The sequence below is a fragment of the Triturus cristatus genome, chromosome 2_1 (assembly GCF_964204655.1).
Source record: "Triturus cristatus chromosome 2_1, aTriCri1.1, whole genome shotgun sequence".
NCBI classification, from domain to species: domain Eukaryota; kingdom Metazoa; phylum Chordata; class Amphibia; order Caudata; family Salamandridae; genus Triturus; species Triturus cristatus.
This window is the reverse complement of record NC_140581.1, coordinates 830,961,617-830,981,700: the sequence shown is the minus strand read 5'-3', so window position 1 is coordinate 830,981,700 and position 20,084 is coordinate 830,961,617. Positions and strand designations below refer to the sequence as shown.

The 20,084-nt window shown below is 47.0% G+C and overlaps 1 protein-coding gene across 2 annotated transcripts in view; it reads right to left on the bottom strand.

The window, feature by feature from the left end:
- FANCC (FA complementation group C) overlaps positions 1 to 20,084 on the bottom strand; it is a 1,034,531-nt gene that overhangs the window by 507,607 nt on the left and 506,840 nt on the right. For both annotated transcript variants that reach the window (XM_085632903.1, XM_085632904.1), the window contains exon 7: positions 10,857 to 11,021. In XM_085632903.1, the coding sequence (XP_085489029.1) occupies positions 10,857 to 11,021 (165 nt within the window). The remainder of the gene's footprint in view (positions 1 to 10,856; positions 11,022 to 20,084) is intronic.

Here is a 20,084-nt window from a genome sequence, read left to right as displayed (position 1 = left end):
TCCTCATTGCACAGTTAACGTGGAATTTGGTCTCCCTAATGTTCACCCCTCCTATCGGCGGAAAAAGATTAATCAGAGGATCATTGCCTGTGTGGTAACTGGAAAAGCTGTAAATTGTCTAATCATAAAGGGCCCATTACTGTTAGAGTAGTAAGGAGAGTAAGCGTACAGCAAATATTTTTACCACGCTTTACCTTGCAACAAATCTGGTAGCAGAGCTATGGTTCTGTCTAGCGAAGTGAGATCGTAGGGTGCCGAAATTAGTGCCTAGCCCAGGTCCAGAGAGTCCACAATTTTTGGTTCAGCACAGAGAAGAGTCGATGGAGTGCTGGTGGAGTATCACTCTGGATAGAGTCCACATGTAGTAGCAGCAAAGGAGTGTGAGTATCAATAGGGATGCAAGTTCCTATTGCTTTTGCGTAAGATTGCAGTTTTTGAAATGGCTCTGTGTTTTTGAACGGATTGAAGTGGTTAAAGTCCATGTGGTTAAAGTCCATGTATGATTGTGTCATTTTTGTGCAAAGCTGAAGTTGTAAATGGGTCCGTCATGGCCTAAGATCATGAGATATTTACCTAAAGGTTGTCTCGGTGCGTAAGACACTGAGAAAGGTGTCTGCTGGTTTGTGGTGTTGGTATTGAGACATCGTCAAAAACACCTTGGTAAGGGTTCTCTTTGTGTGTTGGTGGTAAATGATTGGTATGGTTGATCTCAAGTGAACATGAATAACTATATCAATTAAGGAGGAAATCCCGCTGGTCGAGGTTTCATTTGAAATTAATGAGTATAGTAAGTTAAGTTACCTTGTGAGAGTGAACAATCCTTTAGTGGAGCAGACAGTTGTATTTGTTGCTTGCATTGGATTGTCTTTTTACTGGGAGAAAAACAGGCAGGAAAAATTGTGAAGGAGGGTGAGCTGCTGCGAGGAGCCAGATTGATGTCTCAGTGTGCCAACTGTAATTGAGCGGTTAGTGTAAAGCCATGCTGGGATTGGTTGACTAAGTCATAAGAGTTGCACTGTTATTGGTTAAGGCTACCAAACAGGGTGAATTGTGGGAGAATAACATTTCCTGGATTTACAGAAATCATTTGTGAATACAGAATTGAATAAAAATGAAATTTGTAAAGTCACTGTGGAAATTAGTAAAGAAAGATGAGACTGTATTTGCTAAAATGCAGGTATTGGTACCACCTGATGGTACGCCAAGAAACACCATCATGATGGACAAAGGATTACATCTATGTCTGTGGCTCGAGTTTTGGCACACACTTACTCAGATAGATGAAGACTTACAGTTTCCTCGTTATACAACATTTAATTTGAGGATTTTAGAAAATTTAAGGAAAAGTGTATACGAAATGAGAGATCTAGTTAGAACCACTGTTCTAGAGGCTTTAAATACCTGGGAGCAGGGGGGCATGGCCAAGTGCCAGGAAAGATGGCCGCACACTAACGCGGCTCCGAATCCCCAAAAATCCTGAAAATCCGATAAACAATCTGAGCCTGTGAGTCACCAGCTCACCCGAACCGGGGCCGTGGAGTTGGAAGACTGCCCTGACGGACTGTGATTTCCACCGACGTACCTGGGAGTCATCATATGACCTGGATCGTAGCCATAACTTTCGCTGGCAGGAACACCCAGAAGGAATGAGCCAAGTATTAACCCGGCCCCTGCAGAGGCTCATGACCTGGGCGCAGCGGCGGGCCTCAGACTTGGGCAACCGAACGGACGTAGTGGGCGGCCCATCGAGAGTGGAGATTTGGCTGGCGATTGCGGGGCGTCTCTGCTGTTTGCCGCGGGCCAGTGGCCGCTGCCGAGATCTTGCGGCCGGAGCACGTCCCATGGTGGAGACAGGCCCTGTAGGATGGCACCTGGATGGGACGCCCGCCATGACTGAAGGTAAAGCACGCTACTGACTGTTAGGACATCATTGGCGGCCGTGTGGAGAAGATAGCTGGGTTCTAGGGGTGGTTGTACTGACTAGCGAAACAGCTTTGCATTAGCCTTGTGGGGTGAGGCGCACATAAGGCTCTACTGCATATTGGCAAGGGGTGCCGGCGAAGAGCCCCCTTTACCCAGTGGTGAGTGGCGGTCCGCGTTCCCTGTCGCTGACTATCACAGCATCTCACCACCACCGGCCCACAGTGACCTTGTGCTCTGTCCCTCAGAGAACGTCGCTGCAAGGAGGACCAATGTGCTGGTGACAATATAGGCGTAGAGGTGAGCCAAGAGGGGGTAAGCCGACAGGCCAGTGGGACCGATTTCCTGGGCAGGCGGCAGTGATACCCTTGGGCCTCTCCCTTTGGATCATCGCACGACCCAGCATGATTCATTATAAGCTGTGCCATGTCAGGGAGCAAAGGAGGGCGCGGCTCTCACCAACCTAAACAAGATAAGTTCTCCTGGCAGAAGTCCCAGGAGGGTGCAAGTGCACAGCCTGACACTGTGCAGGAAACGCAGCATGCGCCAGCGGAACAAAGCATCCCCACCCTACAGGACATATTAGAAGCGGTCACTTCTGTGCATACGTCGCTCTAATCCCATATAGACACAGTCTCCACAGAGATATCCCTGATACGTGCTGACCAAGGAAAATGGACGATCGAGTGAAAGAGCTGGAGGGAGTGACCTAGGGTCACTAAGGCACTGGAAAAACCAGTACATGAACTACAAACTACCAGCAAGGTCCTTGTGGACCAACTTGATGACTATAAAGGAAGGGCTAGAAAGAATAATGTCAGAATTCTTGGGGTTCCTGAGAGAGCCAAAGGCCACGCCGCTGATTTATTTGTGGAGGAATTAATCACTCAGCGTTTGCAACCCAAAAACCTCTCTCAATACTTCTCCATTGAAAGAGCACACAAAGTACCTGGTGGAAAACCTAAACCTGGACAACCACCCAGGCCAATACTGGCACGTATCTTTAACTTTCGAGACAGGGATGTGATCCTGCAAACCTCTCGTTGTGCCACTCCTCTCAAAATCGAAAATAATATCATCATATTCTTCCTAGACTTCACTATGAACGTGCAGAGACAGCGTAGAGATTTTCTCGAAGTCAAAAAAGCCCTTAGATATTGGTCAGCAAGGCGGGATGGGCTCTAGGATTGGGTGATTCTGACTATCACTAGCTGTGTGGGGCCTGATTATTTACACTTATACTCATATGATGTTGTGGACAACCCAATGTAAGTATATGAACAATTGTGTTAAAGCTGACAGATTTTTAATAAAAAGAAGTTAAAAAAAAGCCCTTAGAGAGAAAGTGCTGACTTCCGCAATGCTGTTTCCTGCACAACTCAGGGTGGAGGCCGAGGGCAAAACGTGGTTCTTCACAGAGTCGGAGGCGTCCTGGGAGTGGTTGGACGGATGGTGGCAGGTGGGAGGACCGGACAATCCCCAAAAGATGCAGGAGGCAAACAGGAAGAGACCAGAAGCGGACTGCACCTGGCCAAGAAGCGAGAGATCTCCTCAACAAGGACCCACTGTTGGGTAGATAATCTGCCCCACCACAATCTGGGTCACTGGGGCAGCTTTCCCAAAGACCCAACGGAACACATGCCCACGCTTCCTAAGGACATATAGATTAATCGAAGGGCCAGAGACAAACCCCAACTTAAGTGGCAAGACTGTACGTTTGAGACTGCGCAACGGGGCAGGAGGCCCTGCAGCAACCGTGGCTGAGTATATGCAGGATGACTTTATTCTCACTGACTCCAGGCTACATGATTAATCATTGACAATGGGGTTGGGAGGGCGCAGCTCAGGGCCTACGTTGTCCCCGAAACAGGGAAGGGAGGGTGACGGGCACTCTGCAATGTTGGGGTGGCGGGTAGTTCAAAGTCCGTCTTGCAGGGAGGCAGGGGAGTTTTCAAGTAACAGGGGTTTAATTTAGTTTGTGTTCTATTTTTCTTGTGGCTGATTGCAAGTAGCTCATGTTTCGTGACAGCTCCGGCCCTCTCCATTGAGATTGCAGAGACAGCAGCTTACAACCAATGCAACTACTACAAATGCAGTTATGTCACAGTCGGCCAGAGAAACTATTCTTGACACTATCGCCCCAATACTTATGAGACAAAACACCAGTGCTGATCGATACCGCTGGGGAGAGAAGAGCCGAAATCACATTTAACCTGCTTTCCTGGAATGTCAATGGGTTGGGCGATAAACTCAAAAGGGGGTGGTGCTTCAATACATTAAAGGGCAAGCATTAGACATTGTTTTGTTGCAAGAAACCCATCTGGTCAGAAATACATGTAACGCACTAGATAGGTGGGGATATAAATTAGTGGTGCATTCTGGCTTCACCACTGGATCCATAGGGTGGGGATACTAATGCGGAACAACCTTCCATTCATTGTGACACACTCTCGCACTGACGAGTATGGCCGCTTTGCGGCCGTGTCGGGCACCTGGGAGGGCAGATGCATGAATATCATGTCGGTATATGTGCCTCCGGCACTACACAACCTGGCCTTACCAGCAGGGCCAGACTGAGAACCGAAATCAGCCTTGGCAAACTGCTGGGCCAGCCCCCCTGGGGGTCAGGGGGGCTGCGGCTGAGCTCTTTGCAAGGGTCGGTTTCGGCCAATTTTGTTACTGGGGGCCGATATTGCCGGCCCTCGGTAACAAAAACATCCCCTCAGGGGTCCAAAACCGGCCCCCACCCTGGCCGCCCACTGGGGAAACACCCGGTACCCGCTACGGCCAGTACGGCCCTGCTTACCAGACATGAGCAAGATACTAGATTTACCAGAGGGGGACCTAGTGATTGGTGGGGACCTCAACATAACACTCAGTGAACAACTAGATAGATGCCCACTCAGGAATAATCCGCAACCTAAAAACACTATGGCCGAATTTCTTACATCTCAGGGCTTGGCAGATGTGTGCGCAAGGTGCACCCACAACCATACACCTTTTATTCAACTGTACACAATAGCAGATCCCAGACCGATCATATCCTAACTCTAGAAGACACAACACATTATTTTGCTGAGGTCAGGCATCTCGCTAGGGGCATCTCAGAACATACCCCCATACTGGCCCGGTATGTGGTGGGTGCGACCCCCACTCGCAGAACAACTACGAACAAGCCCTGGTGCCACAAAATCCCGCATATCAAAATTACTATTTTAAAAGCCACAGATTACTACTTTTCGGAGAACGTGGGATCTCGAGTCATCTGGGAGTCATCTGGGAGGCCTACAAGGCAGTGATAAAGGGTCAGGCTCTCTCCCTTGCAGTGGGACACAAGAAAGATAAGTAAAAGCAACAGGAAGAATTGGAACACAACATTTTAATCAGGGAGCAAGCAGCCACACATACACAAGATAGAGCAGCTGACCATGTATTGCAACTTAAGAGGCAGGAATATAAAGAGTTAGCAACTGAGGCAGCCAGAGTAAAACACCAGGCACAAATGCATAGATTCTACGTACAGGGAGATCGCACAAGCAAACTACTCGCATGGTTAGATGGGAGTGACAGGGCCGACCACTGGGTTCGGGCAGTACGCGGGCAAAATGGAGTGATGAGGAGGGATCCGCAATACATAGTAGAGGGCTTTGCTGAATATTTTAGACAACTATATTCCCCCGTGGCCACAGCCACAATAGATGAGTCAAGATTCCATGTTAGAGGGATCCTTTTTAACTTTTAGTGTGCCCAATTTTATTGCCTTCTTAGCTACATTTATGTTCTTCCTATCTTGGAAGTGTCTCAGGAAGCCCCTAGTGACTGTCTCGCCGTTTGCAGCCGAGGGGGTAAGATGCTCTTCAGAGCATTATTCCCATGCTATCAATACTCGCCTACTGACGTTCCTCAACTTAACACTTTTGTGCTGCAGCATTTCTGCTATATTTGAGTATTTCTTCCCACCACCTGTGCTGTCTGACATTATGTCAGTTGACTTTTCCTAAACCAATACTTCTCGATACAGCTTTTTCCCTTCTGCAGTGGACACACAGTAGCAGATGGCACATTGTTTGGAGCAATACCTCTTGCTGTTGCCAGTGGTGGACGCTTTGAATCAAAGTCTCAAGTATTTTGCAGTGAAACCCCCTTTCCATATCTCGACTGCGTGTCGCAGTTTCACCACCTGGTCCACACTTCCCACTATTCCCTTTGCAATATGTGGGCTCTTTTCGTCTGACCTATGTGTATCCGGGCCCTTCATCATTCACCCCCATTTTTAACATAGACTTCTTGGCCCTAGTTACCTCTTCCTTTCCACTCTATGTCAAGTTGCAGATCACCATCTTTCTAACTAGGTGAGAAAGTGGAGGGGACTGTATCCGCTTCTTGTTTGCAAGCTGTACCTTATAGTCTTCACCCCTTGTATGAGTGCTGTAATTTTGATCATGGTATGCTTTTTCGATATGTTTGTTCACTGTATAGGTGGCAGATGCCTTGATGCATGTTAACATGCTCCTCGTTTGTACAATGAATGTATCTCAGTGTACAAAAGACGTGCTGAGTCTACAATTTAGTTTGTCATTAACGTGGTGTCTTAGCTTCATTTGTCTTGCTAATAGGAACTGTAAATGCTAAATTGTCACATATGTTTGTTACTTACACTGCAAAAATTCAGAGAAGGCATTTTCTATTCTCTACAGCATTCTACAGTCTGGATTGGCCCAGTGCAAGTTCTATGCTGGTGGAATTAAAAAGATACAATGCAGGAGCTTCTGTATACTTCCTGAAACCTAATAGGAGCATTGTAACAAATACAGGATCCAAGCACAAGAATTTCCCACTTGTTCCATAGACATCAATGCTTGAAAGGGGAATAAAAGATCGTAGCCACTGGGGCACAGGAAGCATACTAACTGGTTGCTAAGATGCTGAAAATTACAGCTCAAGTTTGAGGCTAAGTAGCATTCAGTATAAAGGGCGCTTTACATGACTCATCAAATGTGACCTATAACCTTGTACATTAAGTAGTAAAACAGCTAAATACAATGTTAGGTGACTTTTACTAATAGATTAGGATTTTTTAATGACTAAAATGTTTCGTAGTGTGGTGTCAATTCATATACATCTGGTATGAGAATAGCACATGATAAATTTTAATTTATTATAAAATACTAATTTGAGTGTACTAACCTGCAGATGTGTGAGATTCTCTTACAGGTTTGACTGGCTGCTAACACAAAACAAGCATTGGCATAGCTAATAGGTCTCGCCTTTGGGACCTTATAAGTATTTCGTTATGCAGCACAATATCCTTGATGCAACAACATCAACTGTTGTATGGCTAAACACTTATAAGGTCCCAAAGGCGAGACGTATTGGCTATGCCAATGCTTGTTTTTATTGGCTATCCCTATTTTATCTGGTTTGCCAATTAACTCCTTATTTCGCTTCCAAATGACACATTTAGGTTTGGCGGAAGAGATGTTTTTTTTAAGAATTCCTTGATGCTAAATTGCTTTGGAAAAATAATAAAGCACTTAAGTGCACTTGCTGCTGTGCTGGATTTTACGTCTGGTTGTACAAGCGAGAGGTATGCAAGCATCGTGGTTCAAGAACAGAGTTCACAAAGCTAAATATGGCATTTGTTGTTTTCTTTGTTGGTCCTAGCAGGAAGACATATAGAAAACATTGAATAAATACATTCAGATGGCTCACTAAATTCCTTATGTTTAAAATGGAGCACCACAACAAGAATCCTGCTTGGGGGTTTGAGCACTAGAATAAAGTGCGCCTGCGCGAGTCCCACCCTCCTGTGATAACCTCCAATGTACAAGAGGCAAAGTAGTGTGTCAAGAGGTTTGCAGTCATTTCGCAGGTCGTCCCTTCAGCACCTGTGTGATGTGCACCCTGCCTCTAACAGCTGCTACACAGTATCCAAGCGGTGCACTACGGGGGCAGCCAGTAAATTAACTTTCAGGACACTCCTGTGTATATGACTGGAATCTCAGAGCCCCCAAAACTTCTTAGAGACCCACAGAAGCTGTGATAAATAACAACGGATGCTACCGCTTTAAAGGTAATCCTCCAGGTCGCCTGTCACTAAGGATGCTGCCCACTGAGAGCCTTTCGTTTAGGTTGCATTCCCGGGGACCCTGATTCTTCCCTTTTGCCATCACTTACAGTTCACGCTGGTTAGGAACATGCCTCTCTTTTCTCTTTACTCCTCACTGTCACTGAGCAACATCACAACTACTTCTGGGTCAAAGGACAACGCGGGCAGAGACAGCTTGTACTGAAGAATGAAAGCTCCGAGCGAAGGCCTGCGGCTGCGCGTCACAGGCAGTTCTAGGAAACGCATGCGCATCCTCTGTCACTGTAGGGTACAGTATTATGGGAGCTTCAACGTAGGGATCTGAAAACTGGACAAGGGGAGGGAACGGCCTGGCTTGGGGGCTCGAGTTGCTCCGTGATGATGGGCTGATGAGTGGTAAATGAGCGACAGCCAGAAAACATAAAAAGCCCGGGAGTTGTGTGCGCATGCGCGCTAGCACGAACTCCATCTGTTTCCAATTAACGCGAACGCGAGAGCGGGCGCGATAAATGGAAACAGATGGCGCTGATGCTCGCTCCTGAGCACCCTATGCCAGAGCAGAAAGAAGGCGGAATATGCACCCGCCTTGGGCAAATTGCGTGCTGTCTTTCTTAGAAAGACGCATGCAAAGGCCAATCGCGGGTTAAGCACACGCACAAGCGTGTGTTCAGCGTTGAAAAGCCCTTACTAAATGCCTCGCAGAGCAGCGCATGCGCGCTGAGTCAGGCGAGACCTAAAAACCATAGTTTAGAGATGAGGGTTGAAAGACACTTGCCCGTCTAATTTCTCTGATAAGGACACAGTTTCAATTTGGTGTTAAGAAAATCTACAGAGTTTGACTGCAAACGTATTAGGGTAACTCAATAGTACCCCTGAGTTCCGTACTGTGGGTAACAACTGGGCTCCCACTCCACCTCTAAGGCCGCCGCTCTCCTGTGTCACTCACTGCTGAGTCCAGACTTGATGCTATGTTGCCAACCTGTTCTCACTTGCCAAATGCACTTCATTCGGCGACCCCTGAGAGCCTGCTCACAGTCACTGGCTAGCGCTCACCGCATTTGCACGGTCATCTGGCAGTGTCAACAATTTCCCCCTGTACCAGAACCTTAAAGCTGGTGCAATCTTCAGGCCTCAATCCTGAACTATCTTGCTGACTTACCTTTTCTTGCTGCTTCCTGCAGCTCTCCGCTCCGCAACCCATGCTGCTCATTTGCTGGTTCGGGCCCCGATCTCCAGCTAAAGCTCATCTCTGCTGCAGGTCTCTCTAGTGGGAACGGTAATTTCCCTTTTTGATGCCTTCGGGTTTTTGGAGCCTCGATTCTTTGCTGCCAATCTGCTTTTTATTATCTCCTATCTGTCCAGGGCCTTGACTTCCAGGTGACCTACCAAGCTACAAGGGTTGCTTCCATGTTGCAGTGTTCTACACGGGTCTCATCCCAGGCTGATTCTGCCACTTCTTGTCATTTTCAGTCTTTTAGTAGTCTCTCTGGTGTCTTTACTTGTTCAGGCTCCAACTCTGCAAAACCAGCTCCAGTGAATAGTACTGAGCAGCTGCTTTGAGAGGGGCAGGTGCCAAAGATCAGATCTGCATGTCCAACACCATTTTGCAATTGACCACGCCCCTGTTTGGCTGCTTCCAAAACTTCTTGCACTCATGAAAGCAGATGGCAGTTGCTGGTTGGCTGTGGCTGAGTGGTAGCCTCATAGCCATGTGACCTGATGCTGTGCTGGCCTTAGATGTGAATCCACTGCTCGCAGTCAGCAGTCACAACACTGACTGGGTAGTTTTAAATGTATTCCAGGTAGGATTGCAGACAGTGGTCACTGGTTGGCTCAGGTTACAGCGATGTCTTAAGGTCACTAACTCGATGCCACACTAGCACCTGTTGGTGACTTGTCTAGTCATCCAGTATTGCCATAAAAACGAATCAATAGTGAACCATAAACTTCCCTAATAAGTCTCGCAATAATTATCATTTAAATTTTAGGAAATGCCTATTGAATAGTTGAGGTCAGCCACCAAGGCTATAGTACCTCTCCTCTTAAAATCCCTTGCCATGCTCACGAGCACTTCAGAATCTGCTTGGAACACTGATGAACAGGAATCCTTCCTGCACCCTGCATCTTACTACCTGTCAAGGGAACAGTGGAAGTGCAAGTACCTCCTCCTGACTTGAATCTCTATGTCGAGGATTTGTTCTAGAACTGGGAGAGAGCCCCTTGCATGATCTGATCCACCAGGTTATTTTTACCACTTTCTGCCGCGAGCAGTGTTTGTTGGAAGGAGCTGTGTGCTGGAAGGTTGGGGGAGGGCAATGGAGGTGCAAACCACAAAGAACACTACAACTGCCTGATGAAAATTAACTCCTGAAGACTAGACACTTTGGATCTGCACGATCTATTTCAGCTCAGTAAGTCCCGCCATCTTTGAAGAAATTACTGCTGAACTGTGGGGTATTGAGTCTTGTATGGGGCCCTCCTACCATTCTGACAAGAGGGTAGAGCATGGTGACTGTTCTGTTACATACCACCTCACACCTTTTGATGAAAGACTGGCCTCCTGCACAGACAGGTATATGTTCAAAGGTAAAGCAAGGAAGTCCATGAGAAACCGATTTACCGCTGCTGGCTGGACTATGGACATTGCTCAACAAAGTAATTTCTCAACGTACTGAAATAATCAAATCAGTCCCACCGGGATTCCTACAGCTGGTGTTTTCAAATTAGCATACCTCCGACTTTCCTTTTTTTCATGAATTTTTGGTAATTGCGCTGCAGATAATTCACCTTGAACACTACAAAAGTCCACTACAATACAATAAAAGTCCACTAGGCACTTTATACTTACTGAATTAATGCGTCATTAACTGCTTGTAAGAAGTGGACACTCAGGGTCTCCTCTAACTCATAGTCATGATAGGTCAAGAGAACCTCAAGGAGTGGACTCACATCAGTCATTGTTATCAGCGGCACACAGAGCACTGATATACTCTTCACTCGATCTGCTGTGATCCTGTGAAAATAAAAGGATACCACTGAAGTACAATTGGCATTTTAGATAATTACAGCAAGTTACTCAAAGCAGAAAGAAACCCATCTAAGCATTCGTCACCAGATTTATTATAAACAGATAGCACCAATTGAGGACTCGGATAGCACAAAGCCCTACAGTTGCAAAGAAAAAGCATAAAAAAATGGCTGACCTTTTTCAAACTGACTGTAAAAGGAGTGAAACACAGGCATTACCTCCTCAACCCTCTTCTTGTACCACTACTTACTATATGAGGTGCTTTTGCCTCCCACAGGCATCACATGATTTAGCGAAAGTCAATCAGAAAGATATCTACTAAGAAACATCCCTCACCCCCCTACGTGCCCCTCCTACCATAATGGTAATAAAAGGGGATGGAGTCCACAACACTTCCTATTTTTTTAGGTCTGCTCTACGCATCAGAGATGTAGAAAGTGCCGATTGTAATATTTAAGGTTAAAAGAAAGTGTGTTTCTCTCTCAGGCATTCATTTAGCCACAGTGGGTCCATCATGTCCCTTATATAAGACCTACTCTGGTGGCATTTACAATGGAGCATAGAAAGCACTCTTCCAAGCGCCATCACTGTTCAAGGGACAAGGATGATGATGGCCATGGGAAGAGATATAAACAGGACATTCCTTCTTCTGTGACTGTTTCTGGAGGGTTTGACCTTTCTGAAGATCAAATGCAATATTTGATTGCTTCATTGTAAGATGCCCTGCGTAAGTCCAGGGATAATGGAAGTTGCCACTGTTTTCCTTCCTCTCCTACCTGTTATAACTCCTCATTTGATGTGTCCTCTCCTTCGTCAGCTTCATCTTTGCCATCTCCTGAGTATGATGAAGAGAACGTTCAGGTTCCTGAGTCCGTTCATAAAAGTAAATTTATTCCAAAGACTGAACTCTCTCCTTTGTTTAGATACTTGGGGTATAATCTTAATCTTCCCATGGAGGATGACCTTCCAAGTACCAGTTCTGGGTTGTTTCAGCAGTTACAGTACCACCCGCCTACTTGTCTGGCCATTAACAGGGAGGTTCTAAATCTGTTGTTGGGTGACTGGAAAAACCCAGATAAGGCTGGCCTCCCAAAATGTCTCACTAAGTTGTACCCTTTGGCTAAAGGTGATGTAGAATTCCTTCACTTATTAAAATAGACCATATGTTGGCTAATTTGGCAGTGGACTCTTCTGTAGTATCTGATGAAGTCACAGTTTCTGATTTTGTAGATCAGAAGGAGTAAGCCTCTAAAAAAGGAGGTTTCCGGTCTTAATTTGGCCTTGAGTGCCACAACCTATGCAGTCTATGCATCTCACTCTTTGGTTAAAGATTTTCAGACTATAACTACGCCCATTCAAGAGGGGGGGGTGTTGTTCAGATTTATTCTTTCAAACGTTTCCTGTGATATTCTTAAGGCTTCTGCTTCGTCTATTGCTTTCAATGCCGCTGCTAGACAATATATTTGAAGGATTGGAAGGCCGTTGATGCACAGATGGCTGGTTTAATGCATATGACTTTCTTAGGCAACAAGCTGTTTAGGGATAAATTGGAGGATGGGCTAAAGAGGGCTTTCAAAAATCAGGAAGATGCTCAGTTGTTTAGAGCCCAGGTTAAGCCTGATCTTTCTAAAAGACCTATGAGAGGTAGACGCCAAAAGGCTTTTCACTTTAATTTTCCTTCAATAGGAACAGGTCAACTCAGCCTTGTTCTGTGAAGAGTCAAACCTCAACACCCATCCTCCCCCAAACCGCTGCCTTACCCCATTGGGATTTGGAGAGGTAAAGTTTACTATTCCCACTCCATTAAATGGGACTCAATTCAAATGAGTGGCTGTGTCTCCAGGGTTACATGGTAATATGTTGGTTAATAGAAGTCATTTCCAACCTTGATAGTCGTGTTTCAGGATAGTCATGTCTGTCTTTGCATTTTTCTTTTACGCAGCATGTCTCTTTGTTGTTCCTTGGGTGCACCTTCATCTGGGACCATTGGTTCGTCATATCCTGGCACACTGGATTCCAGCTTCACACAGCATCAACCAAATGGTGCCGTTGTCACACAATGTTTGGGTGCAAATGTAGTAGTGGTTGGATCCAGTACAGCTCCTCAAGGGAATTTCTTTGTCCAAGCCACTCCCATGTATTCTAACATCAGATGCCAGCGGGTTACGTTGAAGAGCTACACTGGGCAGTTAGTTAATACAGGGGAAGTGGTGTTTGGAGGAGAAACGCCATTCCACGAACTGGAACGAAATGAGGCCTGTCTTTCATTCTCTCCTTCGTGTCGAAGGCTGCAGACGGGTCAAGCAGCACCAGATGTACTGCTTGACCATTGTCCAAAGACATTCTGATGTCATCAGTTTGTGGGATTCAAGTCAGCATGTGAAGTTAGCATAACGTATCTTGGTCTGTATCTCTACTCCATAAACAGCGAGAACTGCTTTAGAGGATGGCCCATTCGTTCTCTGTGTCTTGTACGATAGAAAGGGCCGAAAAGCCATACTACGGCCATCTTGGATTATGACCAGTCGTGCCTCAGATCATGTGGTTCTCTCTGAACCCCATCTGTATGATTTAGCTTGTACCAGCCTAGAGACAGGGTGAATTGTATTTACGACTGAGGCCCAAGGCCACATCTGCTGAAGGGAGTATCAAGCGAAATTCCTCTGTGCCCGAGACGAAAGGGAGTCACCCCGCCGACCTTCTCTGTAGAAGATAGTAACCTTATGTGTGCAGCTGCAACTAGATATGGTATGAGCTCATTTAGGAGCCCCAGGGCTAACTGGTGTTTTTCCATTTGTAATGCTTTGTATGTTGAATCTGTTATGTATATAAGTGTGGCCCTGCCAAGGGGCCGGCAGTCTTCCTCGGCGCACCTGATGGGTGAGGATCGATGAGGCTCCTCTATGTAGAGTTCTGTTGTGGCCAATAAACGCTTGAACCTTCTACGTTGCCAACTGCTTATTATTGACTTGATATTGCGGGCCACTGGTAAGTGTGGCCCTTGGGATTACTATTAGATTACTGCAGTTGGCGACCACGAAGGGACCCCGTGATAGGGTCTTTCCTCCCCCGTATTCGGGTGGCAGGATCGAGGGCGTCTTGGCCGGGCGGGCGGAGGGGAGTTCGACGTCCACTCCGTACTCCCGATCGGGGTGCCCTCTGCTGCTAGTCACCCTTCACCGGGGTCCTACGGGCTTAAACCCAGGAACTGGCCGCGTTGGTCATAGGAAGTTGGCAGCGGAGAACGAACATTCGTACCTGGGTGCACCCGGTGAGTAATTTGTTTGTTTGAAGCATGCGCTGTCGAGCGTTGCTTTTGTTTGAAGCGCACGCTGTCAAGCGGTGCATTTGGAACAGTTAACTGTATTTGATTTGAGGGGTAGTGAGTACCCTAGGAGAATTACAGAGGTCTTGCAGGGTGGTCCGGTAGGGACTGACTGTAGAGACTCCGCGGATCTTTTGTGATTTTGAGATACTGATCAGATGCCTAGTTGTTACCTGTAAGTAATACACGGCCGGATTGCACTCGGAAAAGCCTGTGGCTGTAACTGGGTAGCCATGAGACATATCTGAAGTACGGCTTGGACTACATCAGAACAGTCTCAGTGGTGAACCAGGGAGGTCATGGGATGGTCCGTAGTCCAGTTCGTGGTTACCCCTGTCTGACAGCCTCTTGCCAGTCTGTTGGGAGACTGCTTGTTGTGATTCTGTTGATCCTTTTGAATAATTCTCCACGAACGGGAGTCGACGGGCTTGGTTCGTTTGTTTGGATGCATCAAGTCTGGATAGGTTGAGCTGCAGAGAATAATGTCGACATATATGTTATCTGTGATATAAGGCCAGTTATATGTTATTTGTGTCTGTCTACTAACCAACATGTCGTGTTTCAGCAAATTGAATTGTATCGGCTGTTGTTGCCGGACTAGCGACTCTCGTTTGGCTGAAAGTCAGCCCGCCCCTCCGGAGGGCAGCCCTAGCCATTTCATGTATGTGAAGCACGGAATTGCCCCCATATTGTTCAACACCTTGTGGCATAAGTATACCAAAGGTAATGAAGAGTTGCAGTGGCGAAAGACTGGCTCATTTGACGAAAAGAAAATTGCCTTCTTGCAGGAACAACTATTTTCTAGGCGCAGTAGGCAATCTATGTTTGATGCTTTAAACAGCTGGCAGAAAGAAGCCAAGCAACGACGGATGAGAGGGGAGAAGCTAGCAAGAGCCAAGGCTGGGCAGACCATAACTCAAAAAGCTGTAGCCTATGACAGAGCTAGGGTGGAAAAAGGAATCGATTGTATGAATTGTGAGTTTAGATTGAAGGTCGATAAAAGCTATGTGGCTCGACCCAATGCGGAGGATGAAATAGAAGACTTGCTGGACATGCGGCCACCGCCCCCTTATGTCCCGCAACGGTTATATCCAGAGGTACCAGCAGCTATTGTATCAGCTGGGGCAGGAACAGTTGCCCCTACGTCGGCTCTAGTTGCCTCCACCACAACTTCGGTTGCATCGGCGCCCCAGCCTCCCTCCCTCCCTGCGCCTGTCACCGATCTCTCTCGGTTGTCTTCCTCTGTCTCGGAAGTTATGGCTTTATTGCCCAATTTGTTGTCAGCCACAGCAGCTGAAGCTCCCCAGTTGTCACCAGGGACCATACATTCTCCCTCTGCCTTGACCTCCTCTTCCGCGAGTGCAACTCCTTTTGCAGCTGTTTCAACTCCAGTACATCCGGCCGGTTCACTTGATGGCAAGAAGCTGTTCACTCGATCAGCTCTAGGAACAGAGGAAAGGGAGGTCATTGCAGTACAGGCATCCCAATGGATGCGGCAATCTATTTATACCCTGTCTGACATATGGAGCACCATGAAAGATTATGAACCGGTGATGCAGCAGCACGCGTTAGCACACATGGCCGAACGCCTTATCTCATTATGGGAGCAAGCTTATAAAGGGGAGAGAGCTCCGACTATACTGTATGATATCCGTAACCAGGCACATAAGTCTCGGCTAAGTCCAGAAGCGGTATATGGGAATGTGAAAACTCTGGTCAGTTACAGAATGCGCCTACAAGCTGCTAGTCCTGCAGGGGTACAGCAGTTCCCAATGCGTGAGGTCCACCCCATCTATCACCCTGAAGTAACTGAGATAGTAGACGCACATGGGACGATTACCCGCCCGAGAGCAGATGCCCGCTTTCAGGAGCAATGGGTATACACCCCATGAAACGTAGTGAGGTACTTTCCTTGAAAACCCAGTTGCCTGACCCCAGAAAGAATCCTACAGCATACTATAAGGAACTTACGGAAGCCGCCTCCTCGGCGGTGATGACACTGGCTGATATCGAGCTATTTTTTGCTCTATTGGTGCCGGTGGACATATGGCGGCAGGTGCATGACCAGGACCACGTGACGGAGTTTGGGGGAACCTGGGAGCAATTGAGGGACTGGGATAGGGATCGTAAGCCAGGAGATAAGCCTAGAACTGAAATATTGACTTTGCCGGAGAAAATAATCACTTACATGCATTCACTAATTCCTCCCAGGAAAGTAGATTGGGATAAATTGACCGCGTGCAAACAAAAGAAGGATGAGAGTGTGTCCGATTTCTTTACGAGGTTCAAAGGGGTTTTCATTGATTTTAGCGGGCAAGATCTGTCCAAGGAGGGTGGCATACGCTTGTTTGTTAATAGGTTTGTAACTAACCTATTACCCAAGATATCAGCCCGACTGCAGGCTGCGGAGAGTACCTGGACTACATCTACCCCTTCGACTATCTTAAGTATGGCTCAATACTATGAGCATCGGGAGAACAAGAGTAAGGAAAAAACTTAAAAGAGATCGAAGGATTTGAAGACTCGGGTCCTGTTACAGCAAGTTGAAAGAGGCCGAGGGAGGGGTCGGGGAACACAGAACTTCGTCCCATGAGGGGCGTGTCCCGGGCAGGGTGTAGGACGGACAGATTTAGGAATAAATCAGTGCGCATTCTGTAAGCAGGAAGGGCACTGGCGAGCTCAGTGCCCGTTGTTGCAAGCGCAAAACGGCGTTCCAAGGGGCCAAGGGAGTGGCCGTGCTGGTGGTCATCGGGGTGGACATATGAGACAGGAAGGTGTCGGGCAAGGTGAGAATAGTCAGAATTATTTTGATCATGGTCAGGGGAAGCAATATTACAATGAAGGATGTGTAAGCAACGACTCGGCAGGCTATTCAGAGGCATAGGAGAGCATAGGACAAAGTGGGGGACATGTGTCAATTCCAATAGATCAAAACGGACCTTATGTGCATGCCCGTTTGATGAATACATCAGGTAAGTTTCTAGTTGACACAGGGGCTATGAATAGTTCTGTATCACATGCCCTTGTCCCTGGGGCTGCTCTGTCTGGCCAGAATAATGTGTCTGTAGGATTCTCTGGAACTCCGGTGGTAAGCCCCATCTCCCATCTCTTTCTCTTACTTTGGGACCGATTTCAATTGATTCCCCCTTCCTTCTGACTTCACAGTGTGGTGAGAATCTCCTGGGGATGGATATACTGAATAGGCTGTATGCCCGCATCTATTGCTCTCCAGACGGTGTTTATCTGACCATTAAGAAACCCTTTCCTCCTTCAGCGCAATGTTTCTCCAAAACGGACACTCTGCCCCCTGAGTTTGCAACGATTCCACAGAGTCTTTGGGCTACCGGAGATACTGATGTAGGTTTGTTGAACGTACCACCTATTTCGATCACCTTGAAACAAAATGCCCGAATACCTAGAGTCCCGCAGTATAAGATTGCTCCCGCGGGTGAGCGGGCATTGTTGTCTATTGTTCATGATTTGATCCGCACCGGTGTAGTGGAGGAGACAGCTTCCAATACGTGCAATAGCCCCATTCTTCCTATTCTTAAACGAGCCCCAATAGATCAAAGCCCTGATTATGCTGACACCTATCATTTTGTGATTGACCTGTGTGAAATAAACAAGATTGTAGTACCCCAATATCCCGTGGTACCTGACATCACTACTATTTTGACGATGATTCCTCCGACAGCTAGATTTTTCTCTGTCATTGATCTGAAAAATGCTTTCTTTAGTATTCCCATTCATCAAGATAGCCGTTATCTTTTCGGCTTCTCATTAGGAGGCCGCAGCTTCAGATTTTGTCGCGCCCCACAGGGCTATACCGAAAGTCCGAGTATTTACAGCCAAGCGCTTAAAACGTTATTGGATACACTAACTTTGCCACCCGGTAACGTTCTGGTGCAGTATGTAGATGACCTCCTTGTGGCCTCTGATACCGAGCACGGTTGCCGAGCGGCGACGATTGCATTGTTACAGCACTTGGCGAACAATGGTAATAAAGTCTCGTTGTCTAAATTTCAATATTGTCGACCGGAGGTGACCTATCTAGGTCATCTCCTGTCGAAGGAGGGAAGACGGCTGACTCCTGATCGTATCATAACTATATCTAACATGCCTGTTCCTTAAACGCAACGTGATGTCCGCGCTTTGCTTGGCATAACTTCTTACTGCCGCCAATGGATCCCTAACGGCGGTATTGGATAATGTCGCCAGGGCACTTCCCAGTTGTCTGAGAGCCACGGCTGCGGTTGCAGTGGCGATCTGACAATCGGAAGGGCTCGTCCTGAATACGGACCTGACAGTGATGGTGCCCCACGCTGTGGACGTATTATTGAACAGGACGCGGACTCAGCACTTAACTAGTGCGCGTCTTACAGGGTACGAATTGACCCTGTTTGCGCCACACATCACTATCAAGAGATGTGTCACTTTGAACCCTGCCACGTTACTACCTCTCCCTATGGAATACCACAGTCAAGACATACATGATTGCATATTTCGGACAGAAGAAGAAACAAAGGGGCGGATAGATTTGACAGACATTCCCTTATCTGACCCTCAAGGGGAATTGTATGTTGATGGCTCATGTTTTAGGTTGCCTAACGGCACTACGACCGCTGCTTATGCGATCACTACATTGCAGACAGTAGTTGAAACGGCCAAGGTACCTTATCGATCGACCCAGGCTGCCGAGTTAGTCGCACTACTAAGGGCTTGTGAATTGGGCGAAGGGTTAAGGATAAATGTCTACACCGATAGCCAGTATGCTTTTGGCGTAGCACATAGCTTTGGGAGGTTGTGGGCAGAGAGAGGTTTCCTTACATCCCATGGTCAGAAAATAAAGAATGGTCAGTTGGTTTTGAGGTTGTTGGCCGCCCTGACCTTGCCCCAAGCCATAGCCGTTGTTAAATGTAGTGCTCATAAAGCAGTAGTTGATGATGTAGGTAAGGGAAATTCCTTTGCGGACAGAATCGCTAAAGAAACTGCCCAATCTAATACCACTTCCATGTTTGTAACGAGTTTGCACAGATAGATGGTAGAAACAGAGACATTCAATAACACTATAGACAGTGTGAGAGAATTGCAATTAGAAGCAACTCCTGAATAACTAAAGTACTGGCAAGAACAGATAGGGAAGCTAGATGACAATGGATGTTGGATTAACCTATCAGAAAGATGTAGATGGCTGCTGCCGAATGCATTTGTGAATGCGGTCGTGTCCATGGCACACGGTCCCGCACATGTGGGGATTCAAGGTATTTGCACAATACTAGATCCTGTGTGTTATAATACCAACATCCATAGAACTGCAAAGCAACTAGTCCAGATTGCATGATTTGTCTACAGCATAATCCAGGAGGTAGTATCCCTGTTCTGACTGGTAGCTTTGCGCCCCCCACCCTACCTTTTGAGGTATTACAAAGGGATTTTATTCAGTTTGAGCTGGTTAACAATCTCAAATACGTCTTGGTAGTGGTTTGTGCGTTCAGCAAGTGGGTGGAGGCGTACCCCACCAAGGAAAATACTGCCCTAGCCACCGCAAAGGCCCTAGTAAAGGAGTTCTTTCCCTGCTATGGGTTACCACGGGTGATCTGGAGTGACAATGGGAAACATTTTAATGCTGACCTTGTTGAACATGTTTGCAAGGGCCTGTCAATACAGCAGAAGTTCCATTCTGCCCGTCACCCCCAATCAGCAGGGCTGGTGGAAAAATATAA